The 18,616-nt window shown below is 49.4% G+C and overlaps 1 protein-coding gene across 2 annotated transcripts in view; it reads right to left on the reverse strand.

Moving 5' to 3' along the window:
• The window catches only part of DLG5 (discs large MAGUK scaffold protein 5), a 117,267-nt gene extending 98,899 nt beyond the window's left edge, over nt 1–18,368 (reverse strand). For both annotated transcript variants that reach the window (XM_032311856.1, XM_032311855.1), the window contains exon 1: nt 17,995–18,368. In XM_032311856.1, the coding sequence (XP_032167747.1) occupies nt 17,995–18,298 (304 nt within the window). In that variant the 5' untranslated portion in view covers nt 18,299–18,368. The remainder of the gene's footprint in view (nt 1–17,994) is intronic.
• Between the last annotated feature and the right edge of the window lie 248 nt (nt 18,369–18,616).

The raw sequence follows: 18,616 nt of genomic DNA on the forward strand, positions 1-18,616 counted from the left end.
CACTCCCCCTGTTTGTGTTCCCTCTCTCATTGTCTCTCTCTGTCAAGTAAACAAATAAAATTTTAAAAAATAAATAAACCAAGTAACTTTTCTGTTTTAATTATCAGCACCAGACCTAAAATTTGAAGCCCAGTTCAGTCAGAGCAGGAAAAATTACAAGTAGCACCTATTCCAACCATGAACGTGACAGAGGCACTCCCTCCCTGCCGTATTTCAAGTCCTACTCCAACACTTCCAGCAGCCAGGAGCTCATTCCCTTTCCTAAAGCAGTATCTTCTGGCAATTAAAAGATAATCCCTTATCCTAAACAAGATTCCACCTTCCTGAAGCTGAAATCCCGTCTCCCTCTACTGTTTGCATGATGCGGCATCACACGATCAAAAAACACACAGAACAGAGCTGTTTTTTAATGAACCAACTTACAGGTTGCCTGCCCATACTCTCCCCCAATGACCAAGATGAGAACGTGGGGTTTTGCAAGCATTGCTGACGCATATTCACAATGCCAAATTCAAATCAAGCATTGTTCATCTCTTATCCCCTACGATCACCTAGATGATTAAAACACCTGTGTCCCTACTGAGTCCATTGTTCCATGAACAGCTGCCCTTGCCCAGTGGCCCAATACCAGTCTGGGGAACTCTTCACAGAGGCCATTTTTGAGTGAACAATCTGCTTGAGGGTGGCAGCTCAGCCACACAGATGCCACAGCACCAGAGGCTGAGCGATCAAGCGGAGCCAAGATGGTGCAGGCAAGAGGCCCTGCCCTCAAAGACAGCAACCTGCAGGAGAAGTGATGGTCTTCCTTCCCTCTCTCGTTTTAGTTCCTCTTAGTCCCATTTCCTTGGCCATTCTCCTCCCCCACATCCACAGGCAACCATTCTTTTGTGTTTATATTGTGTTCTTGCAAAATGGGTATTATCTGTATGGTTAACTTACCTACTAGCACAGCATTATCCATCTCTACTTACTTCTTCCTGAGCACTATGCTTTGAAATCGATGCTTTGCCTCGAGTGTCTCATCAGTCATTTGCAACTGCTGCAGAGGTCTGTGGGCTCAGGCCTGCCACTGCACACCTCAGCTCTCCCAAGGATGGACGCCACCAGGCACTGTGGTGAACCTGTCCCCTCAGGGACCGGCATGACAGGCTGGGGGATCCCCACCCAGGAGGGGGACTACAGCGTAGGATCCTACAAGAGTCTCCAGAATGGCTGCACCAGCAGGGGTAAGTTCCTGCACCCCCAACACTCTGCTGTGCACGGACAGCCGCCAGCTTGCTCACTTGCTTGCTTTGAGAGAGAGAGAGAGAAAGAGAAAGAAAGAAAGAACATGCAAGTCAGGGAAGGAGCAGAGGAAGAAGGACAAGTAGATTGCTTGCTTTGAGAGAGATAGAAGAACGTCCAAGTCGGGGGAGGAGCAGAGGAAGAGAGACAAGTAGAATCCACTAGAAGCATAGAGCCTGATGCGAGTCTAGATCCCATAGCCATCAGATCACAACCTGAGCTGAAATCAAGAGTTGGATGCTTAACCCACTGAGCCACCCAGGCGCCCCAGCATCCAGCTTTCTAGCTGCTGCCAGCCTAAGAGGTGGAAAGGAACAGAGTTCACAGTGGATGCTTCGCAAACCTGCCAGAACCACAGCTGCTAGGAGAACAGCAGGAAAGGCCTCTGCTACAGAGAGTGTCAGTGGCACAGCCTGGAAACAACTGCTCATTAACACAAATCTCCATGGGGAGACCGCACTGCCTTGAGCTGTCAGACGGCTGGAGCACAAAAGGCATGCACTGACTTGCAAAATGCCATGGATTCACCTGCTCCGTTTGGTTGGCAGAGGCTCCTCCCAAGGAAGTCTCCTGTCGAGGGGTGGGCAGCAGCAGATATGTGCGGCTCACTTTGTTATCTGCAGTCACAGGTCATGGCTCCTACCACATGTGACACCCCATGTGATCAGACAGCACCTGAAGCAGTCCATACCTGTTCAATGAGTCCTGGCAAGGTCAAACTAACTGCTCTAAAGGTCGCCAAACGCTTACTCTAATCTCGGAGTGAACTTCCTCACAGATCAGGAACCTAGAGTTTACAGACCAGCACTGGTCTGGAGACCACACCCTGAGTGTGGGATAGAGTGGGAGAACAAACCAAACCACCCTGGCCTGGAAGTCACAGTTTAAGGGGCCACTAACACAACAACAGGTCAGGAACACTAACACCAACATAAAAAACAGTCTATGCTTACATAGTGCCAGGCACTGCTCTAAACAACTTACAAACAGTAATTCCTTTAACCCTTTCAGTACAAGGTCCCACTACTACCCTCATTTCACAGGTGGGGAAGTGGAGACACAGACAGGGAAACTGACTTGCCCAGGTTTGAGCCCAATACGTGGCTCAGACACAAGCTCTAACCAGTCTACTGAACTGACTCCAAAGGGACACAGCCTCCCCAAGCTGTCCCCTCCCTTGTCAGGGGGAGTAAGGAACCCCCAAGGGTTGTTAATGAGACAAAATGGGACCATAGACACAAGAATAACAGACAAAGCATCCAGTGCAATAGAAACATGTACCATCTGCAGAGCATACAATCATCTACGTGCACACGACTGTTTCCCAGCACTGTTTACCTCCTTTTACACCAGCTCTGGGAAAGAGGTGTTGTCACAGACCCCAGCAGACAGACAAGGATAAGGCCCAGAGAAGCTATGGAAACCAGCCAGGGAACACCGGCTAGAGACCAGTGATCACTCATCCCCCTCAGCCACCTCACTCCTTAATCAAAGAGAAGGTCAACGGAGGAACGGGACATGTCAACGCCGCCCATGCCCTCCAGCCCCGTGCACAAGGTGCCTCACAGAGAACCAGTCACAGGGAGAACGACTGGAAGCAGCAACCAGGCCTGCCCTATGGCTCCCAGGGCCTGGTTAGCCTAGCCTCACTTTCCCAGTGGCTGCTGAGTGCACACCCCAAGCAGAAGCCTGGAATTCCCATAAAGACCCACTACTCACAGATTCCCCTCCAAGTCTCCTGCTCTGACCCCGAGTGTGCCTTCACCAGGCCTGCCTTCCTCCTTGTGCATCTCCAGGGCCCATCCAGCCTCTCAGCCCTCTACCCATGCCCAGCGCACTGGACACCCCAGTCTCCTTGAGGCAGCCTCATCTGTTCCAGGTATCTGTATGGCTGGACAGCTGCTCCTTCTGGCTGGGGACTTCCAAACAGACAATAACCCCCTAATTGGCAGGACCCATCCTCTCTTCCATTCTTCTGAGAATCTTAAAGACTTTTACAAACAGAAACAAACGTCATTTGCTTCAAACCACCAAAGAGAAGGTGAGGAGTAGGAAGTCAATAAACCGGGCTGATTATTTTCTGGCATTTCCAAAAGCTCCGGGACAGAGAAACAGAAAAGAAAAACCTTTGGTGATCAATAGGATATATATTCCAGCTAAAAGGAGTGTCCCATACGGGTCTGTGGTGCTGTTCACAGGTGATGCTAGTGTCTTTCTCACCTTTTCATGCTCTACACTTAGCAGAACACTGACCAGGGACATGCTTCCCGGATGATGGGTGGGCAGATGGATGGACACATGGACTTGACAGGTAACATCCGGGTCTAAATCTGGGCTCTACCCTAAAGTCAGATGATCTCACGCAAGAAGACACTGTGGCCACCTCTAGCAAGTTTTCACAAGAAGCCTTCAAATGAGAGGGGTTGAGAGCAGAAGAATGTGCTTATACAAAATTCCACAACTTGGCACAGAAAGTAAGGACTACTACTGCCTGCTTTGTTTCCTCTCCCTGGGCTTGAAAAACAGGAGAGAAAATAGGACAGGATATATAAGGGCAGTTTGCCATTTTCTATCAGATATGAGTTAGGAGACTAAACAGGCTTCTGCACTCTCACATGCACAGCCCCCAAATTCTAAGTTGCTTCAGGTTCAGCTCTCATTTTTCTGCAGAAGGACCCAGACCCAGCACATTTTAGTTTTATCTACTTTCTTGCTCTTTCCTAGATCCAGTCCCCCTACCCAGGGTAGCCAAGGAAGTGGATTCCAACTCAGCATCCATGGGTCTTTACCCTCTTATCTCTGTTCAAAGCTTTCTCCTTAGAGCCAGAGGCTCCACAGAATCACGTTCCTGCTTGAACTCTGTCCTGGGACTAAGCAGTAAGAAGCCACAGCCGTCAGCCTGGAAGTTTCTGCTGTGTCACAAAAAGAATGAAACAAGGAGGTACCTCCTGCCAATAGCAAACCCATCCTCTGACTCAGCACTAAATTTAGATGTCACGTCCTATGCCTACATCCAGATAGTCTCCCCGTGTGACAGGTGCTGAGTCAATGAATGCTTGACAAGGAGAGGAGGGGGGGTCCGAGGCTCAGGACACAGACATCTTACTGGGGACCTTCATCGGATGGGCCCAAGTCCAGAACAAATGCAGTCTTTATAAAGAAACGGACAAGGAGTCCAAAGCCTGCCCAAGCTCTCAGCAGCTGGTGGCCCCGAGCAAGCCGACAAGCCTCTCTTGGCTCGGTTTGCCTGTCTGCAGAACGTAAATACCAACGGCACAGGCTGCGAAAGATTTTTCTCAATGGTCAGGAATGAGAAGCTAGAGCACAGTTCCATGAACTGGGATGCCTGTGACTTGCTCACCCTCACTGGAAAGCCGGGTGCCTGCAAAGCCAGGCCCAGATCAGGAAAAACCAGCCAAGGTTCCCCAGACTCCCCACCCAGTCCATGGCTGGCAGAGACACCTTGGAAGGAGCCCCAGCCTAAGAAGACACCTGGGTCCTGTGCCCGCTCTGCCAGGGGCTTGCTCTAAGAGCCTGGTAGAGTCTGTGCCTACGGGCTGCTGTGGCTCATTTACAAAAATAAGCTGTCTGGGCAGAGTGGTCCCTAAGACCCCTTCCAACCATAATCCTCAACAATCTTAAGCTGCTTAAGAAACAGAAACAGAAAATGAAACTTCTGGCCAGATAAGAAGAAAAAGAAGCTACCCAGAGTAAGAACAGAGATTACCGGGAGTACTGAGAAGGTCATTATAATTTTTTAAAGCAGGACTTCTTACATCACGATATAAAAACAAAATTAAGTTTACTTCTGTTTGTTATCACATCACTCCCTACTGGGGGGACAGATTTCCACACATGGACAGCCGACTCACAATGGTCAAAATGATTAAGACGAGGGTCCCTGGACATCTTAAAGAGTCAGGCAGGTATCATTTCAACAATTAATCCAAAGCTGACGCAGAAAGAGCCCCAACTGACACACCGCACCTAGAAAAACGCTGTGAGCACGAGAACACACGCTGGCTGGAGGTGGCCACTGAGATAGCAGCTCAGCGCCGTGGCGGATGACCTACGATGCCACTGCTTCCCACTCAGGCGGCCCCCAACCCTGCTGGCAGCCGGGGGGGCTAGTTACGCATGCAGCAATGGCTAACAGTTCTCTTATGCAAAGTGGGGGTCATACCAGCTAGTGACGATATTGAAAATAGAAGAAGAAAAAGAAAAATGTTTCAAAAAAAGGTAATCCTGTCCCACTCCAAGGGACCCCAACAGATGGGGTTTCACTCAGCTCCTGCCCATGAAAACTCTCTCGGAAAGCAGAGAGTGGGGATTTTTTCTTAGCCGCATTGTGGTCATCTGTCATTTCTGAGAGCATGGTTCATCCCCAAAGGAAACCTACAAAGGTAAACAAAGGAGGCAGGCAAAGACAAGAATATGTCATGGAAACGAAGCTGTCACCGATGGCAGCCTCTGGGTCCAGTCATGACCTGCCAACCCAGTTCAGCTGAGGCAAAGGAAGGTGAGGCTTGTGGGGGGCTCCTCTGTCTCTCAACATGGGGAGCATCTCGAAACAAAAGCATCCAAACAAGTGTTTTCAAACTGTGTTCCATGAACCTTGGAGAGCCCCACAGACCTCTGTAGAGGAGCCTCGGGGAGGACACGAGGGAAAAAGGAGCTCCGGGCCTCCACATCCAACGACCACAGCCCCTTTCTGCCTGCTTTACACATTTGCCTCTCATATACAAGGCTGCTCAAGGAAAAGAGCCCCACAGCTTAAAAAAATAAATAAATAAATCACAAAAAAACACTTACACTTCATATGTTTTCATTTAATTGTTTGTAACAGGGATGGCCGGGTGCCTCAGTCATTAAGCGTCTGCCTTTGGCTAGGGTCATGATCCCAGGGTCCTGGGATGGAGTCTTGCATCTGGCTCCCTCCCTGCTCAGCGGGGATGCCTGCTTCTCCCTCGGCCTGCAGCTCCCCCTGCTTGTGCGCTCGCTCTCTCTCTCTCTGACAAACAGATAAATAAATAATTTAAAAAATAATTGTTTGTAACAGCCTTGTGAGGAAAGAGAGGCTGAAGAGGCTTCTGGCTGGACTCCATGCCCCACATTCTGAGCAACCACCCTGTGCTCATTCGCCATCCACAGGGACTCTCAGGAAAGGACCTGCAACGGTCCAGTCCGTGGCTGGCTGGCACGTGGTCTTCCGTGAGCAGAAGACCAGGAGAAGGGGAGCTGCCCAGGATGATAAAAGAAGCTCAGAAGACAGTCGTCAACTAAATGCAATGTGTGAGCCTTATTAAAATCCTGATTTGAGCAAACCATCTATAAAAAGGCATTTCTGGGACAAGGTAAAGAGTATCAAGTGGGTAGAAGACCTTCAATTACCATGAATATTGTTGGCTATAAACATGGTCTTCTGGCTGTGCTCTTTTAAAAGGCCTATTATCTCCTCGAGCATTTATGGTAAAGTGGTACCTGGTCTGGGGCTTGTCTGACATTGCTGCAGACAGCTAAAGTCGTTGGGGTGCTCCAGAGCTGCGTGCATTTGAAAGTTGTGTTATATGGGGCACCTGGGTGGCTCAGTTGGCTAAGCGTCTGCCTTTGGATCAGGTCATGATCCCAGGGTTCTGGGACTGATCCCCGCATCAGGCTCCTGGTCAGTGGGGATTCTGCCTCTCCCTCTCCCTCTGCCTGCTGCTCCTCCTGCATGTACGTGCTCTTTCTCTCTAATAAATGAGTAGATAATATTTTTTTTAATTTCAGAAGAAGTTTTCTACCATTTTTTTTAAAAGATTTTATTTATTTATTTGACAGCGATCACAAGTAGGCAGAGAGGCAGGCGGGGGTGGGGGGGTTGCTGAGCAGAGAGCCCAATGCGGGGCTCGATCCCAGGACTCTGGGATCATGACCTGAGCCGAAGGCAGACACTTTACCCACTGAGCCACCCAGGCACCCATGAACAGATAATATCTTAAAAAAAAAAAAAAAAATTCTGATAGAAAATTATTTCCAACATTAAAAACACTAAAACAGGGGCATCTGGGTGTCTCAGTCGGTTAAATGCCTGCCTTCAGCTCAGATCATGGTCCTAGGGTCCTGGGATTGAGCCCTACATCGGAGTGTCCCTGCTCAGCCGGGAGCGTGCTTCTCTCTCTGCCCCGCCTCCCCCCTACTCGTGCTCTCTCTCTTTCTCTCTCTCTGCAATTAAAAAAAAAAAAAAAAAGAAAGAAAGAAAGTTGTGGAATATGAAATCTAAAAGAAAACGAGGGAGGGAAGCAGGTCCCTCCTTAAATGGAACTCAGTTCTACCTCCCAGTATCTTTCACCTGTCAGCCTGTGATTAGCTCTCTGGGATCCAAGAGAATCCGGTCTCACCACTGTCTGGTGTCCTTTGGAAAACAGGCATCGAAGGCCCTCTAAGTCTCCTTTCCTCCAAAATGAGCTCCTCCTTTGGTCCTTCTATGCCATTCCATGGCAATGCCCTCCTTAAAATGTAGGCTCCAGGGCCAAAACACTGAAAGTGTGTTTCTGAGCAGCCCCAGAGGGGCAGGGCCTCCCAGCCCATGCACACTCTGGACAGACTCTAACTCCAAGTACGGCCTGTGCCCTGCAATGCCTCTCAATTCCCAACACAGGCAGACCCTGCCTCTCCAGTCAAGGGCAGGATGCTCCCAAGAGCAGCAGTGGCTCCAGCAGCTTGCACTTACCCCACATAAATCACCTCAGTCCTCACCAAAGCCCTTGGAAGAGAATGCTATTAGCCTTTTTACAGATAAGGAGAAAGAAGACCCAGAAAGAGTAAGCAACTTGCTGAAGTCCCACAGCCTAAGAAGGAAGAGCCGGGATTTAAACCCCACAACTGGTTTAGGACACCCAGCAGTGTCTAGTCCTGTGGCCTCCCTCCCTGGCTCCAAACCTACCAGTGATGCTCAAGCCACCTGGCTCATTCCTGTTTGTCAACTGTCCTCCTAGCACTCCCAGGGCAGAGACTATGTGCCTGCTGTCCAGCCCAGCATGGACAGTTAGCCAGTCCCAGAGCTGCAGGTATCAAATCACCAGAACAGATAACAAGTCCTCATGAGGCGCCCCCGGAAACCCTGACTGGGGACCACAGCCCAGTCCTGCTCACTCAGACCTAAAGAAGACGTCAAGATGCAGCACCTGGCTGGCTCAGTCTGTGGATCATGTGAATCTTAACCTCAGGGTCATGAGTTCAAGCCCCACATCGGACACAGAGCTTTTACTTAAAAAAAAAAAGAAGAAGAAGAAGAAGAAGAAGACTGCAAGAGGTTTAACCATCTCAAAGATCAGCCACCATGAGATCAGACCTCATTCTTGACAAGCCACACTGGAGAAATGGAGGCCCAGGGAGGTCCCATACCTTACCCAAGATCACACAATCTCAACATCTACTGGTCCCAGAATCTACTGCATATCTAAGTTATCCACACATCCAAAAAAAATCTACTTTCCCCGGAATCTCACGTGCCTATTTCAGTTGGCACTGGAATTTAGAAGATGGGGAAGCTCAAGGTCTGGTGGGGCAGTGGTGGGGCGGGGGAGCAAGCAAGTGAGGGAGCTGGAAGGAAGTTTGAGGAAACGATGGTATACACTGATGTTCCAGTTCCATGCCCTGATGATAAAGTTTCCCAAAAGTACACTTCTCAGAACTCTGATGTCGCAAGATACTCAATGAAAAAAGATGTGTGGTCAAATCCATCTGGGAAACACTGCTGGGGAACCCACTCCAGCGACATCCCGAGGCATGCTGGCCTATTAGTCCTCTCAAGGAGCTCCCAATAAAGGATGCTGTGTGACCTGCTCACAGCAGCATTGCTCAAATGCTTTGACCACAGAACCCTTTTGTCAAGCAACACCATGAACATCCCACCAGACCAGGGCTGAGAAGATATTTCCTGGGGGGAAATGCTGACCTAGGCCTTTCGAAAGAAAATCTTGATAGCCATTACCCTGGATCCAAGTCTGAAAAACCAAAGAAACCCAGAATGGGACAAGGAGGAAGTGTGTACAGAGCAGAAATAACTAACATTCTTCAGGGCCTTTGGGGATGGAGAGATATTAGTACTGGAAACAAGACGGAAATGTGTGAACACTGCTGGCCTGCCAGATATGAACGCTGCTGGGATTGTACAGTTAACTTCTAGCCTCAAGAGTCACAGGGGACTCCTGAAACTAAAATCTTTCTTTCAAGTCCAAAGAAACTGTCCTGAGACTTTTCAAAACAGGTTGCAGGCAAAAATCCACAAGTTTTAGAAGAAAAAAGGAAAGAAAATGTTGGATCTAGGATGCTAGCCAGGCCATTTGCCCTTGAGTCAAGATGCTGTGGAGAGTACGGATTTCATAATTAAAACTCAGACAAACAGTATGACGGTTCCTCAAAAAATTAATCACAGAATTACCAATAATTCCCAAAAGAACTGAAAGCAGGGACTCAAAGAGGTACACCAAAATTTTGTACAATCAAAATTGTACACCAAATTTTATAGAAGCTTTATTCATAACAGTCAAAAGTGGGAAGCAGCCCAAGTGTCTACTGATAGATGAATGGATAAATAAAATGTGGTCTGTATATGCGAAGGAATATTATTCAATCTTACAAAAGAAGGAAATTTGGACATTTGTTACAACATGGATGAATCTTGAAAACATTATGCTCAGTGAAATAAGCCAATTGCAAAGCAATAAATATTATATGATCCTACTGACATGATGTTCCTAGAAGAGTCAAATTCACAGAGACCAAAAGTAGAACTGTGGTTACCAGAGGTGGAGAGAGGAGAAAACAGGGAGTTGGTTAATGAGCACAGAGTTTCAGTTTTGCTAGACAGAAAAGTTCTAGAGATCTTTTAAATAACTATGTTAATATACTTAATACCACTGAACCACATACACCTAAAAATGGTTAGGATGGTAAATTTTATGTGTTCTTTGCCATAATTAAAAAAAATTTTTAATCAAATAAAATTTTTTTGAAAGTAGGGAAATTCTGATACATGCTACAAGAGGGACGGACGCTGAGGATATTACCCTAATGGAAATCAGCCCATCACAGAAAGACATACTGTGTGATTTTACTTCTACGAGGTACCTGGAGTGGTCAGACTCAGAGACTGAAGTAGAATGGACGCTGCCAGGAGCGGGGAGGAAGGGGACAATAGAGAATTATTGTTTCATTGGTACAGAGTATCAGTTTTCTAAGATGAAGAAATTCAGGAGATGGATGGGAGCAATGACTGCACAATGGGAATATACAAAATACAACTGAACTGTACACCTGAAATGGTGAAAATAGTATACTTCATGTTATGTTTATTTTGCCACAATAAAAACACAGGGAAAAAATGGTTGCGGGGGTGCCTGGATGGCTCAGTCGGTTAAGCGTCTGCCTTCAGCTCAGGTATGGGATTGGGTCCCACGTCAGGTTCCCTGCTCAGGAAGGAGTCTGGTCCTCCCTCTCCCTCCCCTCACTTGTGTGCGCACTCTCTCTCTCTCTCAAATAAATAAAATCTTAAAAAAAAAAAAAAATTGGTCCAAATGCTAAGTTTTATGTTTTGTAGATTTTATAAAAAAAAAAAAAAAACCTCAATGCAAATGGGTTATGGCTCTTAGTGTGAAATGAACATCAAGGTCAACAGCCCCCTCTCAATTATCCACCAAGGGTTGAGTTGGATGACCAACATGGGATACTCCAAACCTCTCTGTTTAGTTTAAAATGCTTCTGTAGCACTTTCACTGAACTCTGTCTCAAAAAGATGGAGACACACAATTCAGGGATACGCTACCTGGCTCTGATAAAAGGTGAAAAAGATGTAATACCCATTGCCCACCCCTAGCTCAATCCTATTTAAAATTCCTCTCTGTTGAACACATTCCACATCCCCAGTGCACAGACTGAAAGGCAGCTCAACCCTCTTGCTCTATGCCCAATATTGCTGTGGCTCACATCGTCTCAAGGTTACAAAAATTATTAAAGAGCCCCTTTGCACTGGCTGCGGAATATATAGGTGGGAGGGGTGGGAGCAAAATACCTAACAGGAAATATTTCTCTGATGCTGCTTACTTTTTCAGGAAAAAGAAAGCCAGAGTATCAAAACATCACTCAACCCTAACATGAAATCAGAAAACAGTAACCATGGCACAGAGCTAGAAGAAGCCTCCGAATCTTGTCCAACCACGAACTTCCTTGGCCTGAATGCCACCTTGGTAGCACTGAGAGTCCCATAGGACTGAGTTAGCCCTCTAGTCAAGGCTACACTTCAAGTCTGACTATCTGTATTGAAAAGAAAAAAAAAGGGCAAAAACCCAAGCACCAGGTGGCTAAGATGCTCACCCAAGGTCAAGATGTTGCAGAGTTAGGAGCAGATCCCCATCCAGGTCTCTTTCGAGGACACCAAGCTGACATTCAGAATCTAAGTGTGAAAATGAAAGGTCTCTCCAATCCCATAACAGACAATGTGGGCACTCTGCATGGCTCCTGGCAGCCAGCCCCAACATGCTGATACCTGATGGGTAACCTTGGGAACTTCAGACATCAATGTCACACCACCTGCTTCCGTCACAGACATACCGTGGGTGGGGACATCCTTGTGTGCATCTGGGACTCACTCTGGTCTTCCTGCACTCCTACAAGCTTCTGTCACTGTTAAGTCACCACTCAGGAACATATTTCTTAAGAGGATCTGGATTTTCGTGGGACACACCACTCCTTTTACACACAGCACACAAATCCATCCAACAGAAATTTTTTGAACACCTATCTTGGACCAGTCTCTATGGTAGGCATCAGGAAAACATGGAGATTACATTCCACTCTTGGTGACCCGTGGCCACAGGAAAAGCAGCCCTAACATCTGTTCAGCACCGTTTACAAGAAGCTTTCATATAACCCTCAGAAATCTCAGGAGAATCCCAGGTTTTCAGTCCTAAGGCTAGTTGGAGGGCACGCTGCTTAGCACAGTGACAAAATACTCCTCCCTCTTTTTTTTTTTTTTTAAAGATTTTATTTATTTATCAGAGAGAGAGGGGGAGAGAGCGAGCACAGGCAGACAGAATGGCAGGCAGAGGTAGAGGGAGAAGGAGGCTCCCAGTCCAGCAAGGAGCCCGATGTGGGACTCGATCCCAGGACGCTGGGATCATGACCTGAGCCGAAGGCAGCTGCTTAACCAACTGAGCCACCCAGGCGTCCCATACTCCTCCCTCTTATGACTGTCAAATAGCACAGTGAAGCAGTTACTGCTTTAACTACTTGTAGAGCAGGACCTAAGCTTAGAAGGGTTAACTGCCATGCCCAAAGTCTAAAACTTAGTAAAGGATGACCACCTGTCCCACCACTGCATTCCACTGATGACTCTGCCTACGAACGACAGCATCACACGAAGATAGGACCACACAGAGTGGACATTCATCTGCTGTTTTAGCTGCACCAACATCCTTCTGGCTCACCTTGCTTTGGAGAATGGCTCCCCTCACCTTCCCCTATCTCAAGAAACAAAGGATCCAGTAGAGGCTGCCAGTCACAGCATCCCATCACCATACCCTATTCACACGGTCAACTGCTGAGACAATCTCCATCCCCTGGTCCTTGCCACAGTGATTGGGCCTGACATGGACACACATCTGCCTGGGCTCATTAGATGGATCTCCCTTTATTCTCTGATCAGGGGCCATGAAGATGAAGTCCACAGAGTCCTGAGGCCAAGCTCCATGAAAAAGGCCCACAGCATTCAAGGATTAATCATCCAAAAGCCAGTTTCTCCCCCCAACCCTAAGCTTTTGGAATATTATATAATAAATTTCTCCTTTCTGCCTACTATGCTTTGAGCTAAGTCTCCATCACTTGCAATAAAGGTGCCCTGAACTAATATACTTAGAAGGATAAAGAAAATCTGCCCTTCTCTGAGAACCCTCTTTTCAACCCTTACTTTGAAGTTCCTCTGCTCCTTCCTCCCAAATAACATAGTTAAAAGAACCAAAAGAAAAACTACAATGAATGGTTGGAACTTTTATTTATGTCCCTATTCCAGCTGACCTTCCAGGCTGGACCAGATGAAGATGAGGCAGCAGGTACCTGAAGAGGGCAGAGAGAGAACAAAAGGCCCAGGCAACCTCTAATCAATAATAAATAGTCCATACCTGACGATCAGCAGCCAACTGCACTCATCCTGCTGGAAAAGCCTAGCAGCTTATTCCTTGAAGAAAAAATATTCCTCCAGCTTTAACTTGTGACAAATGTCCAGTGTCTAGATTCCTAGTGCCTCCCAAAACCCCTCACCCAGCCTAGCCATCATGGTCACTCCAGATTACCTTTGCACACTCATGCCCCCAGAGCCTGCGCTGACCCCTGCTTCCTAGTTTCATTTCCGCAACCTGAACCAGAACATCTTCCTCTCCTTTGCCTGTGCATGTTCATGTGGCCTCTTCGACCTCTGCTCAAGTCCCAGTCCCTCCTCCAAGGCTTCCTCCAGCAGCCACTGCTGTGTCCACTCTCTGGCCTCTGGTGATCCAAAAGTGGGCAGCTCCAGAGGACACTAGCAGGAGGCACAGTGGGGGCCGAGGAGGAAACCTTCATCTCTAGGCACACGGGGGCAACCACACCGTTCCGCCACCTCTGTCTCATAAAAGAAGCCTAGGGTGACATGATTTGGGGGGAGACCCTCACATTTAGATGGTAATTAGAGCCATTAGAGGTGGATGAGAATACTTGGGGAAAGTATGTGATATACAGGGTTTGGGGGTTTTTTTTAAAGACTTTATTTATTTATTTGACAGACAAAGATCACAAGTAGGCAGAGAGGCAGGCAGAGAGAGAGGAGGAAGCAGGCTCCCCACTGAGCAAAGAGCCTGATACGGGGCTCGATCCCAGGACCCTGGGATCATGACCTGAGCTGAAGGCAGAGGCTTTAACCCACTGAGTCACCAAGGTGCCCCAGTGATATACAGTTTTAAAAGGAGGAAAAAGCCTGCTTGTATCTCTATCACTCAATTGATCTATCTCATTATGTCATTCTCCTGAGTGTCCCACTCCCCCAACTAGGTGACTAGGTGCGGGCTAGAATTACATCCTCCTCACCTGTCTCCACCTGCATCAAAGCCCCACCTGGACAGATCACAGGACCAAGCACTTCAGTCCTCCCCAATCACATTCTGCCCCACCCCACCCCAGTGGCTGAGGCAGGCAGCCTGGCACCCTTAGCCCCAATTCACAGATGAAGACACTGAGGCTCCCTGCCAGACAGGGACCCTCATTCCAGGGGCACACAGTCAAGGATCTCCAAGTGAGAAAACCCAGATTTTAGTAACTGAATCAAAAAGAAAAGACAAGGGACTGAGTGGGTTCTGCATAACCAAACGGGATCCTAGTTCACCTCCAAAAAGACATCAGACACCTGAGCCACTCAAAGGAGAACAAGAATTCTTCCCTCTTACCACAACCAGCGAGGGCAAGAGTGATCACCTCTTCCTTAGAGATCCATGTACTGGGACAAGGAGAGGCTCCATAATTCCAGAGTTTCCCAATGCAGGAAATGGCCTGAAACTGAACTGTGGGGGCCTAATCAGGTAACAGGAAAAAATAACCCAACATGGAATCAAGAGCACTGGGCTTAGCCTCAACTCGGGCCCCTTTCTGCCCTGCAACTTCTGGCCTGTCCTCGTGCCATACAGATGTGAGTGTGGAACTCAATGCAATGCCGACAAGACAGCTCTCATCTGGGGTTGCTACAGAATCAAGAGAGATATGAAAGTATGCAGTAAGATTCAAAATACTGAGCAGCAACGTACCATCAATCCTGAAACAGGAACGTCCCTGCCCTCAAAATAAAACAACACGGTGTGTTCCTTAGTCATACCCTAGGCCTGAGCATGGTGGGTCATAAGTGTCTGGGTCTCTGAGCATGAGCAGAGCACAGGGGTTTGTGTGCAACCTGCCCGGTATACCACCCAGGCCAGCTTCCCCCTTAGTGCCAAGCCCACGTGGGGCTGCGGGGGGCAGAACTGCCAGCCATCATTTGCCTGCAGCACAGCCAGTGCACCAGTGCCAGCCAGTGGATGGGCATCCTGGACCCGGGGCCCACAAGGGGTATGGAAACCACCAAGAAAGGCCCTAACAGGGAGATGGCAGACCGACATACAGGGAAAGGTGCCTCCAACCCCGCAACCAGAGCAGCTCCATTATGCTCTGAGCATCACCCCGTAAGAAGGGCTCACTGGTGAAAAGAGGAAAAAAACAAAAGTTGGAAAACCACTGCACAATAATGCATCCTTTGGGAAGCCTGGGTGCCTCAGTCGGTTAAGCGACTGCCTGTGGCTCAAGTCATGATCCCAGGGTGCTGGGACTGAGTCCCCACATCAGGCTCCCTGCTTAGCAGGGAGGCTGCCTCTCCCTCTCCCTTGGCCTGCCGCTCCCCCTGCTTGTGCTCTCTGACAAATAAAATCTTCAAGAACATAACAATAATAAATATTCATCCTTTACAAAGGTCTCAACACTATTGTTTACTTGCACACCATGTTACCCCTCCCCAGAAGCTCTATCTTGCCATACCAAAAGCTATCCTAATTTTTCTCTAAGGCGTTAACTAAAATGAACTTAACTTCCCCTTGACAACCCTTTTTCTGAGGATTTCGTGACACTCTGCAAACCCACAGAATTCTGTTTTGTTGTAAAACTAGGGTCTTAAATCACTGTGCTCAGGGAAAAATCAAACCCTACTCTGTCCCTTCCTCAGAGGTCAAGACCAGTTCCTACAACCTTAGCCCAAGTGAGGCCCCACCTTCTCTGCCAGGCACAGAAGAGGGGGACCTAATTAATGGCAATCCATCCATCTATTCCAGAGATTAAAGCTAGAGCTGATTCAAACATTCCAAGGAGGACGTGGGTCTGCACGCTAACTTCTTCACTTCCTTGATCAATTTTCTCCCTCAAAAATAGAAAGACAAGGGATGCCTGGGTGGCTCAGTTGGTTAAGCAGCTGCCTTCGGCTCAGATCATGATCCCGGCGTCCTGGGCTCGAGTCCCACATTGGGCTCCTTGCTCGGCGGGGAGCCTGCTTCTCCCTCTGCCTCTGCCTGCCATTCTGTTTGCCTGTGCTCGCTCTCCCTCTCTCTCTCTCTGATAAATAAATAAAAATCTTAAAAAAAAATAGAAAGATAAAAGCAATTTAGAAAAAAAAAATTACCCCAATGAAACTTCCCCGTGTCTTTATCCTCATGGGCTCATCTGATAGCCTTCTTAGCATCCTCCAAACCACCAGCCCAGAAGAGGACTGGGTTTGCCCAGCGACTCAAATATGGCCATCATTGGGAGACCGAACGCAGGTTTGAGGGACATAAATGCTGGAGTCAGAAATCCCAAGGTGGAGACAGAGGACCACCAATGATGTGCTGTGTGGACAGCAGTTTATTCTTTGTGTCTCAGTTCCCTCCACTACAAAAAGTGAGGCTGAAGACAGCCAATATACACTGCAGCTCTTACCAGGAACAGCTTATAAAATCACCCCCTTAATAAGTGAGGTTTTTTACAGCCAAATAAATGGGTCTCATCAGCCTTTGGCCTACAGATACTCAGGGCTCTTTGTCAGGCCTCTCAGTTCACTCTTAAAACAAGGACAAGATATAGAAAAGGTGGCATTTGCCACTCCCTGGCTCTGAACCTGTTAAACAAAACAATAGGTCATAACCGAAAACTCCTGGTGCGCAATACTTTGAGCATCTGAACTACTCCAAACTGCGTTTTTTTTCCCCCTCTGGCAAAGTAATAAGTAGACCCCTCACAGAGTAGCAACAATAAATGTAATAAAGCAGAGTGCCTGTCACAACAGTAGGAGCCTAATAAATGCAGGTTCTCTTCCTTTCTCAGGGCTATGCCTTCTTCCTCCAGCTTCCTTGTCTAAAAGGCTGCCTTTCCACACTCCCAACCAGGCTAGGCCAAGCCTACCACTTCTCACAAACTCCCAGTAGTACCCCCCCACCCCCAACACACACACAGGAATACACTCACAAATCTATCACTCAAGGGCACCAGCCACCAGACTTCCCTGCTCAGGCAGCTCAGCACCGCCGGGGAGGGATCTGAGCCACAGCAGCCACTACTAGGATTTTCCCATGGTGCAATGCAACTTCCCCAACTTTTCCAGGCCCACAGTTTCCAAAGAAACCTAGCAGGCATTGTGCATAATCAAGTGCAAGTCTGGGCGAGCAAACAGACTGAACTCTGGACAGAGGGAGTGGACAGAGTCAGAAAGTCAAAAGGCACCAGTGATCATGAACCTGGGTGGCAGGGACCAAAATTCAGCAGGACCAGTCCTGGCCCAGGCTCCATTCTTCTAGACTGTATCACTGATTAAAGGCTAGCAGGGACTCCCAAATGAACGGCGGATGATGAAGAGCCCTAGGAAAGGGACTGCTGGACATCCCTCCGAGGTCGGCTGGACCTGGTGGTCTCAGGAGCACCCCGATGCCCAGGCAACCGGAGAGTCCGGGCCTGCAGTGCCGGGCATTGTTCACAGCGACGGGTGGGATTGGGGGAGGAGGTGCGAAGTAAGGGACCACGCAAGGCCCCCCTCCCCAGACCGGCCAAGGAACGGAAGCCCCGACCCACCGCCACAGCCCTCGAGAGTTCCCCTTGGGAGCAGCAAAGAGAGATGGTGGAAGGCGGTCCCAGAGGCCGGGCCAGGGGTCTGCCACTCACCGGCGCCCTCCGAGGGCTGCGGCGGCCCGATGACGCCGTTCAGGTAGAGAATGGGCAGCAGGTGAGGCTGCGTCTTCTCCAGCGCCGCCCGCAGGTCCTGGAAGTGGTCTCGCTCCTTGGCCAGGAGCAGCTTGAGCAGCAGCTCCGCCTTGGCGCCTCCCGCCTCCTCGTCCAGCTGCCGCCGCTCGCCGGGGCTCAGCGCTCCCGCGGCCTCAAGCAGCCCGAGCACGGCCTCCACCTCGGTCATGGCCTGGGCCAGGCTCTGCTGACACTGGGCGAGCAGCTCCCGGCGCTGCGGCTCCATGGTGGCGGGCCGCCCCGCCCCGCCCCGCGGACGGCTCCGGCTCCCCGAGGCCGGCGGGCGGGCGGGCGGGCGGCGGCGAGTGGCCTCGGGCGGCGGGCGCTCGGCTGCAGCCCTAGCGCGCCCGGGGCCGCGGGGCCGCGGGGGCCATGGGCCGGGGCCTGGCGGGCTGGGGGCCCGGGCGGCGCGCGGCGCTCAGCAGCGGCCGCCTCCCGGGCTCAGGAGCGCAGCCATGTTGGCTGCGGCGGCGGCGGCGGGACTGGAAGAGGAGGAGGAGACGGAGGAGGAGAAGGAGGAGGCGGAGGAGGGGACGGCGGCCGG

The sequence above is a fragment of the Mustela erminea genome, chromosome 14, assembly GCF_009829155.1.
Source record: "Mustela erminea isolate mMusErm1 chromosome 14, mMusErm1.Pri, whole genome shotgun sequence".
Taxonomy (NCBI): domain Eukaryota; kingdom Metazoa; phylum Chordata; class Mammalia; order Carnivora; family Mustelidae; genus Mustela; species Mustela erminea.